Source organism: Brienomyrus brachyistius, chromosome 23 (genome assembly GCF_023856365.1).
Source record: "Brienomyrus brachyistius isolate T26 chromosome 23, BBRACH_0.4, whole genome shotgun sequence".
In the NCBI taxonomy this organism is placed as follows: Eukaryota; Metazoa; Chordata; class Actinopteri; order Osteoglossiformes; family Mormyridae; genus Brienomyrus; species Brienomyrus brachyistius.
This window is the reverse complement of record NC_064555.1, coordinates 6497043-6515624: the sequence shown is the minus strand read 5'-3', so window position 1 is coordinate 6515624 and position 18582 is coordinate 6497043. Positions and strand designations below refer to the sequence as shown.

The following is an 18582-nucleotide window of genomic DNA, read 5'->3' as shown; positions in this document are numbered from 1 at the left end:
CCCTGCAGTCTCATTGAGGGACAGACGTGACCCGTTGTGACAGCGCCAGAGTAGACCACACAGAGCCCAGGCCTTCCCCTCGTCTCCACTTTGGCCACCTACAGGAGTTGCTCTGTTCAGAGCTGGGCAGTGAGTTTGGCTCTGTGAACCCGCACCTCCATTTGTCATTCAGTTTCATTGACAATTTTCTTGTTTTCCTTTATCTTGTGCTGAAAATGAAGATGCGGGAGATTTTGCAGGTGCTGTGTGCGCGGTAAACTCACACCTGAGTGCCTGCAAACCTCTGATGTCCAGCTTTGTGTGATTGTCGATTTTGGATGTTATGATTCCTTTTTCTTTCTTGATGATTTCATCGTTAATTTGTGAGAATTCCATGATTGCTGATCTGCTTTAATTGTGTGATGCCTTCAGTGATGTAAGTAGTGATGTCACATTCCTTGTCTGTTGATAAAACCATACTTTAATGGTACATGCCAACTGGTGGCTATTTAATTAACCTCGGTAACGAGGCATATCTAGGAGGTGGCTAAAAATTTGGACACACATATCTTAAATAACACGCAGCATCAAGAAAATCCTTCTAGTGCTGCCTGTTTGCTTGTGCTGAAGTGTAATTTCAGTGGCAGGTCACCTCTGTAAACAGGATATTTCGCCGAAGCTCTAAACCCCCCCTCACCCCCCGGCCGACAGCAATGGCTCAATTTGAAAAATGTTGTGGTCTTGCTTGATGGAGCCCTGAGATGAACTGATGAAGTATATTTAGGTCAGCGGAGTCTTAGGCGAATTCTCCGGGAAGGGAGCATTATGCAGAGGAGGGAAGGCAGTGTTCGGTCCCAGAGGATCTCAAACATGTTCCAACACAGGACCGTAGTGCCAGGTCAGGACAGGGCAGTCATAACAAGTGTGGTCAGGAGAGGGTGGTCATAAGAATTGTGGTTAGGAGATGGTGGGGAGCAGAGGGCGGTCAGGATATGGTGGTCAGGAGAGGGCGGTCGGGAGAAAGGCAGTAAGTTGAACATGGTCAGGAGAAGGCGGTCAGGAGAGGGTGGTCAGTAGAAAGGTGGGCAGGAGGAAGGCTGTCAGGATAAAGGTGGTCAGGAGAGGGCAGTCAGTAAAAAAGTGGTCAGGAGAAAGGCGGTCAGGATAACGGTGGTCAGGAGAAGACGGTCAGGGTAATGGTGGTCAGGAGAGGGCAGTCAGGATAAAGGTGATAAGGATAAAGTTGGTCAGGAGAAGGCAGTCAGGACAGAGGTGGAGTAACTGGCAGTAATAAATGCTGTTTGTGTCACATGAACTGTCAAGTGTTTTAGTTTCATCTCCTGCAGAAGCAGTGGGGTAGGCATGGGGGTGGGGGGGTTAGACTACTCAGTCATTTACATGCTGTATTTATGTGACAGCTTGGGTGTATACTCTGGATGGAGTAGCTTTTTTTAACGGAAGTGCCCTTGCTGTTTGTTTATTGAATAAATTTAAATACTGAATTTTGAGTAGTCAACCTGATTACACGCGTGTTATTTATTACCATCCGTAGAAGTATTTACACTGATATTGAAGAATGCCGTTCTGATTTTATCGGTCAGTTCATTTTAGCCTTCTTAAATTAATACCATGAAAAATAGATACTGCAAGTTAGCTTGAATGTTATTTAATAGGCCTGTGGAGGGTTATGGGATGTTGGATATCATTGGGACGTATCCGTTTCTGGTCACCTAATCCTCTCACTTTTTGGGTGGGTCTACAGCTGTCTTTGTGTGTTTGTATGTGTGTTTTTTTTTTATTTGCTTGACAAGGGAGATGAAATGGGGTCTGTTCATAATGGATTATTGATCTGTCTGAGAATAGACAGGCCCGCAGGCCTCGTCTCTTGCCGATGTTGCGCCCTCCGCTGTACTCTGCTGTGACTGCACTGCTTCACATACTCAGCCTGGCCTTTCACAGCGTAGGTCTGAAGTAGCCCATTCTGAGACAGACTCCATACAGAGGAACACACTGACCACACATGCATGCAAGTGGTTCTGCTTGTCCTGCAAGGTGTTCTTATGTGATGTTACATGCATCAATGTGGCCTGTTCCCATTGGGTATGAGGTTTGAATGGCTGAAAGTACCCTGGGTTTCTGCCTTTAGCCAGTGTGCACGTGGTGTTCTTGGTCACCATGAGCACAACAATAACCATGAGTCAGGATCCTCCTGAATGTAGACCAAGTGAATTAAAGGAGTAAAGAGTTTTGGAACATTTGGGATGACTTTGAATAACCAGTAAATGCCTGGATTTCCTGGTGTCAGGGCAACGGATATCTGATTATAAAATAATTTTTTATAAATTTTAAATGATGAGCAAAAATCCTCCATGCAAACATGTCATTCAAAGATTTCCTCTCAAGTATGGAAGAGTCTGTTTATGCATCACATTATTATGAGTGTATATGTCCTCTAAAGAAGAAAGGGGATGATCTAAGGGGCAAGTTTCCTCCAGTCCCCATGAGTCATACTCTTTCTGTGTGCTGGAAACACGACATTGTTTCAAGCTGAGCATAATCTTATTACAGTTCAATTTATAGACCATGTGACCAGTTTGTTAAGGGCATGCTCTAGTGAGGCCTGTGAGTCAGTGTCTGTGAACTCTGCACACTGGTTCTATGTCTTTAAACACACACACACACACACACACACACACACACAAACATATATATATATATATATATATATATATTTATTTTTATTTTTTTTTATGAAATATATGAGAAGTCTGTGGGAGAGTGGGAGAGCCAAATGGAGAATTGAGGTCGTCGTGTTTTATGGAACATGACACTCAGAGGAGCAGCTGAGCCGCCGGCTCGAGAGGCAGGTTCGAGAGGCCTTGAGAGCCTCCCATGCTTGTTCCAGCCAAGCTCACTCCTCCCAAGCGCATGTTTCAATCCCGAGGCCAGTAACAACCAAGCTTCGAAAGGAGATCTGCTTGGAAATGGGCCGCCTCTACATGCCGAGCAGCGAAGGAGCACCAACATTTTTTGCCGAGAACTAGACAGTGGTTTTGGCCAGGATTCCTGCACTTCCTATAATTGAGATGCCAGTTTCTCGTTTCCATCTTTGTCATCACTGCAGCTGGATACCCACGGAAGGCTGACATTTTTGCCCGGGTTTGGGACCCAGTCAGTGTTCTAGACCAGTGCAGGGGGTGGCAAATTTGGACACGAGTTTCCATGGAAGTTTGTAGCCAATCCCGTCAAGCTATGGTGTGAAGAGAGAGGTGAAAGAGGCGTTTGCAATGTGCTAAATGTGGTCGAGAAACATGTGGCCACAGCTATAATAGAGAAGGGTCTGTCTGTCAGAGCCAGTTGTCCAGAGCCCACCTGGTATAAAGAGTAACTCTACTGAAATCCGATAATATCACGTTGCTTGTTTGCTTCACTATATTAAGAGGCATAAACAAACGGCACACCATTTCTTCCCCTGAGCTTTAATATTTGCCTTTTAGTGTTTTGTTTTCCTGAGGTGGGGATTCATGTTGGCTCCGCACAGTAGCACGACATTTACAGCACGCAGGTGCCCATGTCCATCCATCTGAACTGCTCTTTACGGCATCCCTGGGAAAAGGGGAGATTGTAATACCAAGTCCAGGATATAGGGATGTTGTTTTAAGGAGTTCATCAAAGCTCTAGACAGAAGAAAGGTCAGAGAACCACCAATAACCTGATGATGCGTGGAGCACACAGATTGTACTCCAGTACTATATATGGACTGCCAGGGTGAGTGAGGGTGAGTGTTTGAGGACAATGAAAGGGGCTGCTCTGTAATACCAATGCAATTCGGTTTTCTTTGGAGATATCACTGGATGGTCGACACATGGATGTAATATTTGTTCGGTTATATTTTGGTGAGCAGTAGTGAGGAGAAACTTTTTTGCTAATTTCTTCTGATACATTATGCTGCCTGCATCCTGCCATTCTGAAAGTGACAGTGTCCAGTGACCTCCTGGCAGTGCAAAAAGATTTAGGTTTATCAGTTTGCAATCACTTGTTGTTTATCAAAGCATTTCACTGCTGAACTGCATCTTGGTGCTCAGAATATTCTGGAAGTGACTGCTCTGCGAGGGTCTGCTCTGAAAGGTTTTCTGTGTTATAAAATATTTCATCCTTAAGTGGTGGTAAGCTAAGTCAATTTATTTAATCCGACATAAAACTCTGGCTTTATTTCAGATAAAAAGTAATTGGTGACTCTCTACCTTGACAGGCCTGCAGGATTTACTGTGTTTGATTAAGACATGACTATCCATTAGTTTGCTTAGAGGCTCTCTGGAAAATGTACTAATAATGCTGATATTTGAGCTTTGCTGTCATTCTGTCAGACATTTATCGATTCTTACTGCTGCTAGAAGCCTTTCCAGTTTGGACTGGAACCCACAGCCACACCTGGTGAGGGCCCGGGTACCAGTGTCCCTCATGCTGTGCCAACCAGAACTAGCTATGTTGAAATCAGGAACTGGATATGACGAAGTCTGGAACTGGCTATGGTGAAATCCATACTTTCTATGGTAAAGTCCATAACTGGCTACGATGAAATCCGGAACTGGCTGTGGTACAACTCATAACTGGCTGTGGTGAAATTTACTGTGATACAGTCTTCAGTTGAAACTCTGGCTTTGCAAAATAGATATTTTATGTACTTTCATGAAAATATGATTTTAATTCATATAATAAGTGAATAAAGAGCTCATTAGTATTCTCGGCTGTGTTCAGTTCCTATACAGTGCTTAGTTTGCAGTTGTGCAGTTTCAGAGATGCAGGTTTTGGAGTGGACACCGAACAGTCCTGACCCTTTGGGAGGGGTGCATGTCAGAGAAGGAAGAAGCCCAGGGTGGACCACCAGCCGTGTTTTCGGTCTATCCGCAGTGATCCCAGCAGACTTCTCTCTGTCAGTGCTGTGTGCTGAAGCTGATGAGAGATTGATTTTTCTCCACTCTCGTAATTGAGCTATCATCCGCTTTTCAGCAGAGGGTCATTCTGCAAGATGTGGCGGCAGTGAATGGTGCGAGTAAGCGGTTCACCTAGAGTCTTTGCGGAGGAGCTTTCTGCCACAGTGCAAAAGGAGGCCTCAGCTCTGGGGGAGCGCGATTGCATTCGTGTGCCCTGTCGTCCATGGGCTGATATCCTGCTTGAATGATTGGGTTAAGTGCATCCAGTGTTAATCCTGCTTTCAGGCCCAGATAAGGTGACAAAATAATTATTTGCTTTGATACCAGAATAGCATGGATTCAGTGCAGATGGATTTCAAGCAGAAACTGGGCAGTCTGCAAGTACATGTTTATCGTTTACCTAGTGTAATGATTTAAAACCGTTATTAAAGTCTTTTTCAGGTTGTAATGAAAGAAAGAGCAGCCTTCCCCTTTTTCTGGGGGCACAGTTGTGTTTTCTTCTGTCATGTGGTGATGCATTAACTATGGAGAGCCGCTCTTGGGCAGAGATGATTCGGTCCCACGTCGGGGTGGGATGGTGGAGGCGGTTACTCACTCTTCAGGGACATTCATGTTCTGGGCCATGAGCAGGAAGCCAGGTACCCAGCATCACAAACACACATCACGCTGACGCTGGCTCTTTGCTGTGCCCCTCCTCGAATTTGCTGAATCAGCCAGGGCTGTTGAGCGCTCTCCAGTGTGCCGCTTGCGTCAGCGAGGTGCCTGGGGTTCGAGAAGCCCAGAGGCGAGTGACTGTACTGGCACTCTCTAAACTGCAGGCTGGGCGGTTCGGTTCTTGCCTTGGGTTTACAACAGTCCATATTGGCTCTTGGCATTCATGCGCAAAGCTGTACAAATGCATGTGAGACCAAGCGAGACAGTGTGAGGTAGAGAGAGACAGAGAGAGAAGGCACAAGATATAGCAAGACAGTGTGATGCAGAGAGAGACAGAGCAAGGCTGAGACAGAAAAAGACAAAAAGAAGTAGTTTGAGGCAGTGAGATAGTGTGAGACAACGAGGCAGAGAGAGACACAGATAGTGTGAGACAAAGCACGGCAGAGAGTGATGTGCGAGACACAGCAAGGCAAAACAAAGCAGAGACAGAGAGATGGTGTGACACAGCAAGGCAGAGCAAGACAGAGTGAAGCAGAACAAGATGGAGAAAGACAACAAGGCAGAGCAAGGTAGTGAGACAGAGGGAGACAGACCGAGACCATGCGAAGCAGAGTAAGGCGGAGTGAGGCAGAGCAAGACGAAGCAAGACAGTGAGGCAGAGAGAGATAGAGCGAGGTTAAGCAAGGTAGAGTGACACAATGAGACAAAGTAAAGCAGAGTGAGGAAGAGCAAGTAGAGCAAGGAAATGTGAGACAGCAAGGTTGAGGAAGACAGTGAGACAGCAAGACAGAGTGTGACATAACGAGTCAGCAAGGCAGTGAGACAGAGAGAGGCAGAGCAAGACAGGCCACCTGATGCTTTCATTACATGTTTTTTTTTTCTCTTCCACAGGTCTGACAGGGCAATAACCCTAGGGCAATTTGTCTAAGCAGCCTCCATAGTCAAACCAGAAAGAACAGTCCACAGAGAATCCAGTAATGGAATTTAGGAAACGGATGCCGGTGGCCAATGCATGACACAAAAGGAGTGTGACCCCCTGGTGTCGGACCCGACAGATAGATTTGGATAGTGGACACCCTGGGAGTCATGAATCTGGGACCAGTCGAGACAGACAAATGGGAAGTGTCCGCGGAATGCGGCAGGGTGAAGAGGCCTGACACAGATGAAGACAGGGTCCCCTGCTATGCCTGCAACATCTGCAGCAAGAGTTTCCCATTGCAGAGCTCGCTGTCACAGCACATGCGAAAGCACATGGGGGAGAAGCCATATAAGTGCCCTTACTGTGAGCACAGGGCCTCCCAGAAGGGCAACCTCAAGGCCCACATCCGGGGCCACAAGCTGGGTACACTGAGCCATAGGCACGAAGAGCCTGACGCCGAGCTAGAGGAGGCCGGCGTCTCCGAGGGCCTAGGTGGCTGCACGAGCCCCACTGACAGCACGTCGGCCTGCAATGGTGTGGCTGGCGTGCCAGAAGGAGGCCGAAAGACCCCAGCGAAGGGCTCTAGAAGAGAAGGCCCAGCTGGGCAAGAGGAGGCCAGGGGGTTGGCGCTGCAGTGCCCATTGTGCCGGCGCAGACTGAGTGGCCGGGCTGAACTGGAAGAGCATGTCCGGCTCCACAAGCCCTATCGCTGCCGGCTGTGTGGCTTCATGGCCGCCCGTGAGGACCAGTTGCTTTGCCACATTGAGAAGGTGCACATCACCGTTGAGGCATCCCCACCAGAGGCCCCGTGTGCTGAGGCCCACTTTCCCTGTATGCTGTGTGACCAGGTCTTCAGCCAAGCATGGGTTCTCAAGGCACACATGAAAAAGCACCCGGCCGCCCTGGAGCACAGGTGTCACATATGTGGGCGGCACTTCCGTGAGGCCTGGTTCCTGAAGAACCACATGAAGACCCATGGCGGCAGGTCCGGTGGCCGGGGCAAGCCCAGGGGGGACTCTGAGCCTACGGCCACCATCAATGACGTTGCACAGGATGAGGCTGGCTTGTTTAACAGACTGTGCCTTTTTGAGCTCTGCTCCAAATGTGGGAACCTTTTCCATGACCAAGAGAGCCTGCGGGTGCATAAGAAGGTCCATGGTCCTAGCCACAGGGTGAACGGCAGGAGGCCAAATGGGCGGCGGAAACAGACCGATGATGCCGACTCGACGTCCACTAAAAAGAGCTTCATGGAGTGCCTGAATTTGAGGCCAGCCACGGCTCGAGAGAATCCCCTGGAGGGCAGGGTGGGTAAACGCATTCCGGAGCTGGACCCCATATGCAGCTACCAAGCCTGGCTGCTGGCCACCAAGGGCCGAGTGGCTGAGACTTTGGAGAACGGCAAATGCCTCAGCTCTGATGAGGTGCTGGTGGATGCCGACGTGGCTTACGACCGAGACAAGGGCGAGTATGTCCTGGTAGGGCAGGAAAGATACAGGCGTGAGCCGGACACCCATGGAGCCTCAAGCCATCGGAAGAGGCGAGCCAGCGGGAGCCACACCCGGCAGCAGGCCCGCAGTGGCAGTGGAGGAAGCAACCACCGGCAGAGCCCCCGTACCTGTGGGCAGCCAAGCCCCAGCAGCTTGGAAGACCTCAGTCCAGAGGGTGCGAGTGACTCTGAGTACCGACCACCATCCCGCCAGAGCAGGCGCTCCTCACAGAGCAGGAGCGCTGAATGCTTTGAATGCGGACGTGTGTTTCGCACTCACCACCAGATGGTGCTGCACTCCCGTATCCACCGCAAGGGCGGCCGTGGCAGCTCTGACAGCAGGAGCCTGCTGTCCCAGGGAGAGCGCTCCCCCAGCGAGGCCGAGTCAGGTTCCATGAGCCGACCCAGCACCCCCGGCTACGAAGACTCACCCCTGTCCTCTGCAAGAGGAGAAGATGTAACCGGGGAAAGAGGTAAGGGAGTAGCAACCTAGGGGCAACCCATCCATTCATCTTCTAGCCACTTATTCTGGTCAGGGCCTTGTAGACCTGGACTCCATGCCAGGCAGCATAAGGCATAAGATTGGGGTAGATCTTTGGCGGGATGTCAGGGGATGTCATGATTAATTTATTTGCTTTACTAAGAAATTCCTGAGTCACTTTATATCAAATTTAACAGGTTGTATATATTATATATGCTAGTTATTCTATACATGCTTGTTATTCAAAAACATAAACAATTATATAACTATTTCATTTAGTCTATCACATCGAAATACAGCACTTTTTCCAGCATTATACCTATTATTTTCAATGACTACAAAAATACTTTTTTAAGAAGTCTTAATAATTCTACTTCTCTGAGTCATGTGAATATTGGCATCAATGTCTGACCGCCAATCTTCAGTCATCCCCGCATCTCCACTCCACAACGTTGCGGTTCTGTACACAGTGACGCTTGGAACACCAAATCCTGTGTTTGCCCAAAGAAAAGCCTGTGTGAATTCCCCTCTAGTTTTTTTTTTAATACCCTGTAAAAGTCAGTAGTGTTTGTTAAGCAGTACACAGAAACATCTGAAATATGTATACTTCAGCTTCTGGAAAATTCAAACCTTGGTTTACACAACAATGGAGCGTTTTGTGTTTGCGCTTGCCACCAGTTGAATTGGCGTCGATTGTAATCAAGTGTGTTGAATAGTGGAAGTACAGACATCTAGTGGTCAATTTTGGAAATGCAGCCTAAACACTAAAATAAGAGCAACCTTGTCATACTGCAGTGCAGCACTGTCATATTACTACTGAAGTGCATGTTATGAAAGGTGATTTGTTCATATTTTATATATATATATATATATATATATATATATATTTATAAATTTGTAGTAATAAGCAAGTATTACCAAATAATAATTTTTTTCTGATTACCTACTGATACAATGGTTAAATTTAAAGCATATTTTCAGCCATACACAAAGTATTTTTAGAACATCCCGTCACACTAAACTGCAGCTTGTAGCTTATTGCCTAACCTCCTTTACATCTTGTAAAATTCCACTTACCGCTTAAGCTAAGCATGTTTCTGCACGAAATTCATTGAAAACATATGCAAAAATCAAAATTACAATGGAATTGTGCAGAAAAACGTAAAATGTATGCAAATGTCATTTTGATATATATCATACAGTTAACCCCTTCCTGTTTTCACCTTGAGATATATAGGAGCGCGATGCACGTGGCTCCGTAAAGCCAACACTGACAGCGGTACTGACACTTTCATTATCGATCGTCATTCCTGTTTTAAGTATAAATATGTGAAGTCCGGACTGGTTGGTTTTCGCTTAAACAATACGCAGCCTCATTAATGATCGATTGTGTTTTTATTGCTGGAAGAGTTCTCCTCTGCAGCTGTGCCAGGAGGGGAGTTTAATGCAAACAAAAGCTGTGGCAGTTGGGAACAAAAAAAGTCACCTTTACAAAAAGTGAAGAAGCACCAGTAACCTGCTTCCCGCTCCCGTCCAAAAGAATGGCTTAAACGGCCCCCGTCAAGTGAGACGCGCGAGCTCCTACACCCGCTGGGAAGCTGCGTGAGGGCATCTCAGACCCAGCGGCTCGCAGGATGCCCGTTGGCAGTTACTTCAAGTTTTTTTTTTGTGGAAATATTAAATAACTCGTGTGCAGCATAAGTGCCCTTTGTGGCTCTACTTCTCGCCGGCGCGGAGAGCAATGACATCAGCAATGACATCAGACCCCTAGAAAGCACGTCCATCTGTGTCCTTGGACATCGAACACCACTGCAGATGAATATTGTCTGGATTGCTGCCTCTCACCCGGCGAGCGTGGAGGGGAGGACGCTGCCGTGTCACTGAGCTGGAGGGGGGCGTCTGCAGGAGGGCCTAGCAGGCCTGCAGTGCTGTGGGGGGGGGGGCAGGGGTTTCCTTCAGGTTCGCCAGTAAGGGATCGGTTATTTATAGGGAGTCATTCCATCGAGGACAAAAAACCCCACTACTTCTCTCCTGTCTGCTGTTGTTATTTTAATGCCAGCTGGACGGTCTATAAAAAAAAAGTGTGGAAAAGGACGCGGTGTTTTCACTGCGGGTAGCCCGCTCGATTCTCCCGCTGCTTACTCACACATTACCGTCACAAACTGAATGAAATGATAGTAAATAATAATAAGTCGAGCTTAACGCATTCCAGGCTTTCTCATTCTTTCGCCGGAGGGAAAGGCAGGTCTTGAGACATGGGAGTGCGTAGCGGGTCACGGGACGCGGCTCACGGCGGGGAGAAGCTTGATATACGCGGCGAATAAATTCCACTCACGCCGCGGTCCCTTTCAGGCGGACGGGCGCCTCTGCCGGTCTGTCTGAAGAGAATAATTCAGGCGGCGGGGGCAGTATTTCGGGCCGTCTGCCTCTCGGAGGTTATCTTTCTGTCACTCGAGCTGTGGATGCGGCCAGCTTGCCTTACAGCGGGTCGGTAACCGAGCTGTTCCACACGCGCACAGCTTTCAAAAACCGGGCCGTTTGTCACGTGCAGTGTTCGTTCGGTAACTGTTATTTTTTTGTAGCTATTTATTAAATAGCCATTTATTTGCGGCCGTCTCGATTCTGGCCTCATTGACCTTCTGTATTTTAGCCGCCAAGTGCTCCGCTATTCGTTTCGAGGCATTTCGCAGACTCGGGAGCCAGCCGCGGGAGCTGCATCCCAACAAAGTTGCGCGGGAATGTGAGGATGCGCTGGCTCTTCCCTCGTCCCCTGCTGCTAGTCTTAGTGGAGGGAGGCCGCGGAACAGCTGCGAAGCCTCCGCGGAGAAGCGGCGCCCACCCTGCTGGAAGGCACAGCAATATTAATAAAAGCGACCAAATCCAGAACAGATGGCTGTCTCATTGGCTCGCTGAAAAATTGAAGAGACCCCCCCTCCCCCCAAAAAAAACCGTGTCTGTTGCAGCAGACAGGGAGAAACGGAGATGGGAGCTATGAGAGGAAAATAGCGCACGGACTGAAATGTTAAACGTTTTCCTGATGGACTTAGAGGGAACACGCAGGGTTCACTGGCCTTGCAGAGTAAAATTAACTGTTAAGCATTGCAGAGACTCCCCATTGCGACTGCGCCTGGCAGCCGTAGGTGAGCCGTGATGTATGGCGCCACCGTGTGGTACATTTTAGTACTGCGTCAATGGCATCGTTTTTAATCGTGAAGTATAGCCTTTGATGACTTTTAACTAAGCAAAAAGAGAATTAGCATTCATTATTAACAGTCGTGCATGTTTCTCGCCTGTTATAATTTATGTTCATTAAAATAGCAATAATCAGACTTAATAGTAAAAGCTGGATTGCTGATAATGTGCATGATTTATTATTAAAGCAAGAGGCACTTAAAATAGCTAGTTTAGATATGGGTGTTTTGGTAGTGTTGGAATTAATATCAACCTGAGTTTTTGTTTGGTAGACCTGGACCAAAAGTATTACCATAATAGTATACATCTTTAAAGGAAAGTGATTTTTTTTGTCTACAAAGGGGGAAGCTAAAATCATCTTAGTTATGGTTTTTGACCTGTACAGGCTGGATCAAATTAAATTAAATGTTCCCAAAATGTTAATATGAAATACTGCCATCTAGTGGTCAAGCCCGTGACATACATTACATTTTGTTTGTTTAAAGCACACGTTCCACGGTATCCTTTGGTCACGACCAAAATTCTGAGCCAAATATATTTAATAAAAATGTGCAGTAAATAGTACATCAGATAAGACTGAGAGAGATCAAAACTATATATATAATATGTCATCTATAAAACTTTCTTACCTGGAGGGGTGGACTAAAATTTGTATAGCGCAAAACATCCACTCTTAGACACTATTTTCAAAACGGCCCCACGACCCACCAGTCGTGAATCAGTAGCTCTAAGAGTCTGTTCTTTTGTATGGGTTGTTTTTTTCACTCATGACTGAAGAATAGCTGATTACCCACTTACCATCTGTGTATTTCTCTGTGAAATAACTCTGGAAATTAAATACTCCAGGAACATTATGTAATGTCACAAGCTTAGCTTTTATAAGAAAAAAAATATTTAGGAATATGGTTTGTCATTTTTGTTATTATGTATCTTTCACAGATAAGAAGCCTTACATTTGCAGCCACTGTAGCTTTGGGACCTCTGACCTCTCGACCTGGGCGTCACACACAAAACATTATCACCAGGAGACACGCGAGACCTTCACTGTGACAGGGACGTCCCCACAGGGGCACAGTGCAGCGGGTGGACTGGGTGGCGGCTGCCCCAAACTGAGGAAGGCCTTGCTCCAAGTGAGCCTCGTGTCCCATGCCCCCACCTCTCCCCCCAGAGGGTGCTCTCCTGGAAGCCCGGCTGATCCCCAGAATAGGGCTACTGACCCCCTTGACCTGACAGCTAAGTCAGAGCTGTCTGTGGCTAATACCCAGAATGCTCTGCTCAGTTACCCGTGCGTCAGCTGCCCATTTGTCACCCGCTACCCGGAGGTCCAGCGAATCCATCAGCGGGTCTACCACAAAGTCCGAACTGGCAACCCGGGCCCCCGGAGGCCCATGAAACGGCGTACGGGACCTCCCCCCGCCCTGGGAGGCGAGGAGTGCCTCCCCCTGCCTCTCGGCTGCGTCTCACGCACACGCCCCCCAACCCCCATTGCTCCAAAGACAGGGGTGGGATCAGACTCTGGTGGCAACCAGCCTGGTGCCCAGAGGAGGAAGGACTGTGCTCCAGGGTTGAGCCCAGCTAAGAAGCCCAAAACCTGGAGGTCTGGAGCTGACGAGGCGATGTCGGCCAGGCCCAGACCGGAGATGTATCCCAGACTGGTCTCATCGGGGGGCTCTCCTCGAGAGCCTGGCAGCCGGCTGGAGCAGCCCACGCCTCCTCAGGAGGACCGACGTGTACTGGAGTGTGCCGGTGAGGAGACCGCTTCGCCAGAAAGGATCCACGGGCGAGCCGAAAGCCGGGCCCTCAGACTCGGGGGCGAGTCGCGCGATGGGTCGGCACTGGGCTCCTCCCGAATCAGTAGCTCCACTGCGCTCGATCTGCCACACCATGCAGTGAAGAAAGAGCTGACCACAGAGGATTCACCCCCACCTGCAGACATCCTGAATTTCTTTAAGAGCTACAGGTCCCAAGATCTGGCCACGGTCTACCAGCGATGGGGTTCCACCAGTCCTGTGCTGAGTCAGGCGGGTAAGTTACAGCCTGGGCTGCAGACCATTTTGCATGAAGTTGTATTATGATGGCCAGTTAAAGGGCTTTGCAGCCTCCTGGCGAGCATGATTCCCCCCCCCCCCCCCCCCCCCCAACATTGCCCGCAGTTTGTGAGCACACCTCTGTGACCGCGTGTCCATCCTGAAGATCTATCATGAAGGTCAGCTGGTACCGCGGGGGTCTTGGAGGTTGTGGCCTCGCTGTATTTCCTTGGATAAATGCTACTGGAAAATGCTGCTCAGACCTCCAACCCTCTCTGCTGCCTTTCTGTCCATTTCACTTAAAGAAGACTCATTCAAGAGCTTCTTACCCTTGCAGCTTGTTATGGGCGCTATCGGCACTCGGGTGATTCAGTCACGTGACACACTCTCCAGCTGAAATCCCACCGCAACTCCCAAATCTACTGTAACTGAGCAGCCAGGCCTTGTGTGCCCCCAGCCCCCCACCCCAGTGATCCTGGTGCCATCCCATCCCACCGCTGCTTTGGCAGGTGGCTGCGGCCGCAGCTGCCAGCGATGTAAATGATTCAGGCTAGAGGCATCTGCCTCTAGAATGGGAGAGCGCGGCGTCGCCGTGCCAGCAGGGGGCGCCGGTAGTGGCAGATGCGGGGAAGGATAGCAGCAGATCTTCATAACCGGGGGAGCGTGCAGAAAAGCAGAGGGCAAGCATCGTCACCGCAGAGCAGAGTGCTGCAGCTGCCCGGCGAAGCAGCGACGCTAAGCAAGGAGACGTGAGAGAGATGTCAAATTATGGCAACAGCTGCTTCGGCAACGTAGCGATTACAAAATGCATATTTCATGGCGCTTTTTCCATAAGAGCCCTCAGCCTCGAAGGTCAGCGGCGGTGGGCAGATCCCCCCGGAATGCCGCGTGGGAACGAGCGTGCGAGCGAGCGCGCGAGGGTCCTGCCAGCCGGCAATGTCGTCACACCGCTTCCCAGAGCCGCGCGTGATGAGGTGACCTTTGCAAAATGAGGGTTTTTTTTTCCTTATTCGATCCCATTGTCCCTCATTTTCATGAATGGCTTTCCCGGGAATGCTAATGACCCCGGCAATGCCGAACGGGAGGCCTCTGCAGCACGGACGTTCGGAGTCGAGGTGGTGGACAGCTGGCGCGTGGCGTTTCGCGGTCGATGAGATGGGGGGTCCTGTCTCTGCTTGGGGGTGGGCGGGGGGGTATGGTGTGCACCAGTCACTGTTACTTGCGCTGCTCTCCACCTGCCACACGGGCGTGACTTTGATTCAATGCGATGGCCGCCCGGCCGGTGGGGGTGATGGCTAGGGAAGCACATCCGACTCCAGCTGCTGCGAGGAGGGGACATCGGCTGCGGGGGTGGGGGGCTCTGTTGACATGTGACGCGGCGGGGCGGGCACATCACAGAGCCGCCCCTCTAATGTGGTGTAATTTATGCGCCGGCGTGCAGGGGGGCCTGTCAACCAGCACCGTGATGCAGCCTGACAGTTGCCATCCAGGCCCTGAAGGTGCCATCCCATAATGACACATTAGACATACTAATGGGCTCTTCATCGCTGCCTCTTCCAGCCAGATGTGTTTTTCTTCTTTAACTTTGTCTCTCCCCCCCCCCCCACCCATCCAGGGACAGCGAGGTCAGCGCTGCGCCAAGGAGACTACCTCTGCGGGGAGTGTGGGCGGACCTTCAGTCAGCCCAGCCACCTCCGCACCCACGTCAGGTCCCACACAGGTAGGCCGGTCACGGGTCCGAAACACGCAGACGCGCCTCCAGTCTGTGCCATCTGCGTGCGCATATGGACATGCATCGACATGCATACAAGCAGACGCACATACGTGAACAGTCATACACAAAGACATGTCCGACATTCAAAACCTGAACTTTTCTGGGACAAGTGGGCCCCCAAGAAACATGTTTAATGCTTTAATGAGCATGTTTTTATGTGTTTCCGTCTGTGTGTGCTTATATAAGGGTCGTGCATGTACTGTGTGTTTGCAACATGTTTATATGTTTGTGTATGTATGTAGGATGTGTTTATATCAGGTGTATATGTGTGTGTGTGTGTGTGTTTATGTGTCTTTGCATACAGTGTGTGTTTATATGTGAGTGTGTGTTTATGTGTCTTTGCATGCAGTGTGTGTTTATATGTGTGTGTGTGTTTATGTGTCTTTGCATGCAGTGTGTGTTTATGTGTGTGTGTGTTTATGTGTCTTTGCATGCAGTGTGTGTTTATATATGTGTGTGTGTTTATGTGTCTTTGCATGCAGTGTGTGTTTATATGTGTGTGTGTGTTTATGTGTCTTTGCATGCAGTGTGTGTTTATGTGTGTGTGTGTTTATGTGTCTTTGCATGCAGTGTGTGTTTATATATGTGTGTGTGTTTATGTGTCTTTGCATGCAGTGTGTGTTTATATGTGTGTGTGTGTTTATGTGTCTTTGCATACAGTGTGTGTTTATATGTGTGTGTGTGTTTATGTGTCTTTGCATGCAGTGTGTGTTTATGTGTGTGTGTGTTTATGTGTCTTTGCATGCAGTGTGTGTTTATATATGTGTGTGTGTTTATGTGTCTTTGCATGCAGTGTGTGTTTATGTGTGTGTGTGTTTATGTGTCTTTGCATGCAGTGTGTGTTTATATATGTGTGTGTGTTTATGTGTCTTTGCATGCAGTGTGTGTTTATGTGTGTGTGTGTTTATGTGTCTTTGCATGCAGTGTGTGTTTATATATGTGTGTGTGTTTATGTGTCTTTGCATGCAGTGTGTGTTTATGTGTGTGTGTGTTTATGTGTCTTTGCATGCAGTGTGTGTTTATATATGTGTGTGTGTTTATGTGTCTTTGCATGCAGTGTGTGTTTATATGTGTGTGTGTGTTTATGTGTCTTTGCATGCAGTGTGTGTTTATGTGTGTGTGTGTTTATGTGTCTTTGCATGCAGTGTGTGTTTATATATGTGTGTGTGTTTATGTGTCTTTGCATGCAGTGTGTGTTTATGTGTGTGTGTGTTTATGTGTCTTTGCATGCAGTGTGTGTTTATATGTGTGTGTGTGTGTTTATGTGTCTTTGCATGCAGTGTGTGTTTATATGTGTGTGTGTATTTATGTGTCTTTGCATGCAGTGTGTGTTTATATGTGTGTGTGTGTATTTATGTGTCTTTGCATGCAGTGTGTGTTTATATGTGTGTGTGTGTTTATGTGTCTTTGCATACAGTGTGTGTTTATATATGTGTGTGTGTGTGTGTGTGTGTGTGTCTTTGCATGCAGTGTGTGTTTATATGTGTGTGTGTGTTTATGTGTCTTTGCATACAGTGTGTGTTTATGTGTGTGTGTGTGTTTATGTGTCTTTGCATGCAGTGTGTGTTTATATGTGTGTGTGTGTGTTTATGTGTCTTTGCATGCAGTGTGTGTTTATATGTGTGTGTGTGTGTGTGTGTGTATTGCCTGTGATGCTGACCTGTGAGAAATGGTATACATTATTAATCAGATGTCAGTCTGCGAGTCTGTAATTGTGCATGCAGATGAGGGGGGGGACACACCAAATGTCCATTTCGGCGTAATTATCACACCATTTGCCCACGCCACTCTGCGTCAGGGTCGAGACTCAGATTTCTCGGGGGGACTCTCGTTCCGCTTCCGATTCTCATCCAGTGCCTCCCCCCCCCTCCCCGGAAGGTGGGTCCCGATCTAGTCCAAATGGTGGGGTGACCAGAGTCCCCGGTGCGGGGGAGGGGGGAGTTCCGCCCTCCGACTTACCGCGGGCAGTGGGCAACTTCTCGGGCCGGATGTGTGCGCGGCGCTCGGAGCGGACAGGCCAGGCTGATGCAAAGTGACAGGGCCAAATGGTACGTAATGTGGGGACACATTCCCCTCCATGGCCGCGTCGTTATAATTAATGTTGTCAGTGATTGCTTTCTTCAGCATAAATGTCCAAATTACAAAGGGCCAAGGGCCCCGAGCGTCCATTAACATACTCTCTAACCGTACGTGTCACATTAAATTGCTAGTTTCAGTCCGCGAGTCGCTCCTTTCTGCTTTGAACGGGTGATGGTAATTGGGTGACGGTCCCTGATAATGTTCTCTAACTGAGAGTGAGGGCCGTTAAGAAGGCCCCAGATCCCACACTGCTATTTGAGTCTAATGGACTCTGAGCTTCTGCAGTTCACACCAGTGCCACCGACGCCCCACCAAACAAGCGCCTCGCCTCCTCCGGCGCCTCCTCCGGCGCCTCCCCACTCCAGCTCATTTTATTTTTCCCTGTTTGGTTTTGTTGACCGTTAAACGGCCACGTGTCACTCCCAGTCAATCTTATCTTAATTGACAATGGTTGAATGTTGGCCAAACCGAGTCATCGGTGGGACGGATCACCGAGCGCTGTGAATCCCCTCCGTTACACTGGCAACCGATAACACAGCAGACAGGAAGTGTGTCTGAGCCAATCAGTGATCGCATTGATATTCCCGCCCTCAGTGAGTAAACTTTATTCACGACGTCACATATGGGTTAAACGCAGAGGACGCATCTCGTTGTGGTGCACTGTGTGCTGTGGTGTGTCAACAATGACCACTAAATTCTAAAAGATGACGCCGCACAGTAGCTGGTGATTCACCCAAGATGGTGTGCAAAACTATTATTTCCAGGCATAATAAGAGATGATACACATTTCTGTTATTGTTCTATTCCTCCCCCAGTCCTTTTCATCCCTGTGGTGTACAAGTGTCCTTCAAGGCAAAGCCTTCTGACGGCTCTCTTATGTAATGACACCTCCCTACTCATTGGCTGTTATGAATGATAGCTTCACTTCCTCCCTATACTAACATTTAGCATTACTTAACGTGTGCCTTCTGTCTGAGGTCCCCTGTTAACGAGCACACCCAAGCAGAATGCCCCCCCCCCCCATGAAACAAACACTATTAATTGTCCCCTTCCCGCT

The 18582-nt window shown here is 48.6% G+C and overlaps 1 protein-coding gene and 1 long non-coding RNA gene across 9 annotated transcripts in view; one reads left to right on the top strand and one right to left on the bottom strand.

The window, feature by feature from the left end:
- znf516 (zinc finger protein 516) overlaps positions 1 to 18582 on the top strand; it is a 42215-nt gene that overhangs the window by 19092 nt on the left and 4541 nt on the right. For 4 of the 7 annotated variants that reach the window (XM_048993752.1, XM_048993756.1, XM_048993753.1 and 1 more), the window contains exons 2-4: positions 6459 to 8445; positions 12585 to 13670; positions 15288 to 15392. In XM_048993752.1, coding sequence (XP_048849709.1) covers positions 6654 to 8445; positions 12585 to 13670; positions 15288 to 15392 — 2983 coding nt within the window. In that variant the 5' untranslated portion in view covers positions 6459 to 6653. Of the gene's footprint in view, positions 1 to 3049; positions 3758 to 5479; positions 5552 to 6458; positions 8446 to 12584; positions 13671 to 15287; positions 15393 to 18582 lie in introns of those variants that run through there. The other 3 variants (XM_048993754.1, XM_048993755.1, XM_048993758.1) reach the window with 3 other exon arrangements.
- Positions 4928 to 11193, bottom strand: LOC125719193 (uncharacterized). Of its 2 annotated transcripts, none has more exons than XR_007385034.1 (4): positions 10299 to 11193; positions 8828 to 8944; positions 8253 to 8412; positions 4928 to 5675 (listed from the first exon to the last, which is right to left on the bottom strand). It is a non-coding gene; the product is annotated as an uncharacterized LOC125719193 (long non-coding RNA). The 2 variants fall into 2 exon arrangements; XR_007385035.1 differs by having other exon boundaries at positions 8866 to 8944.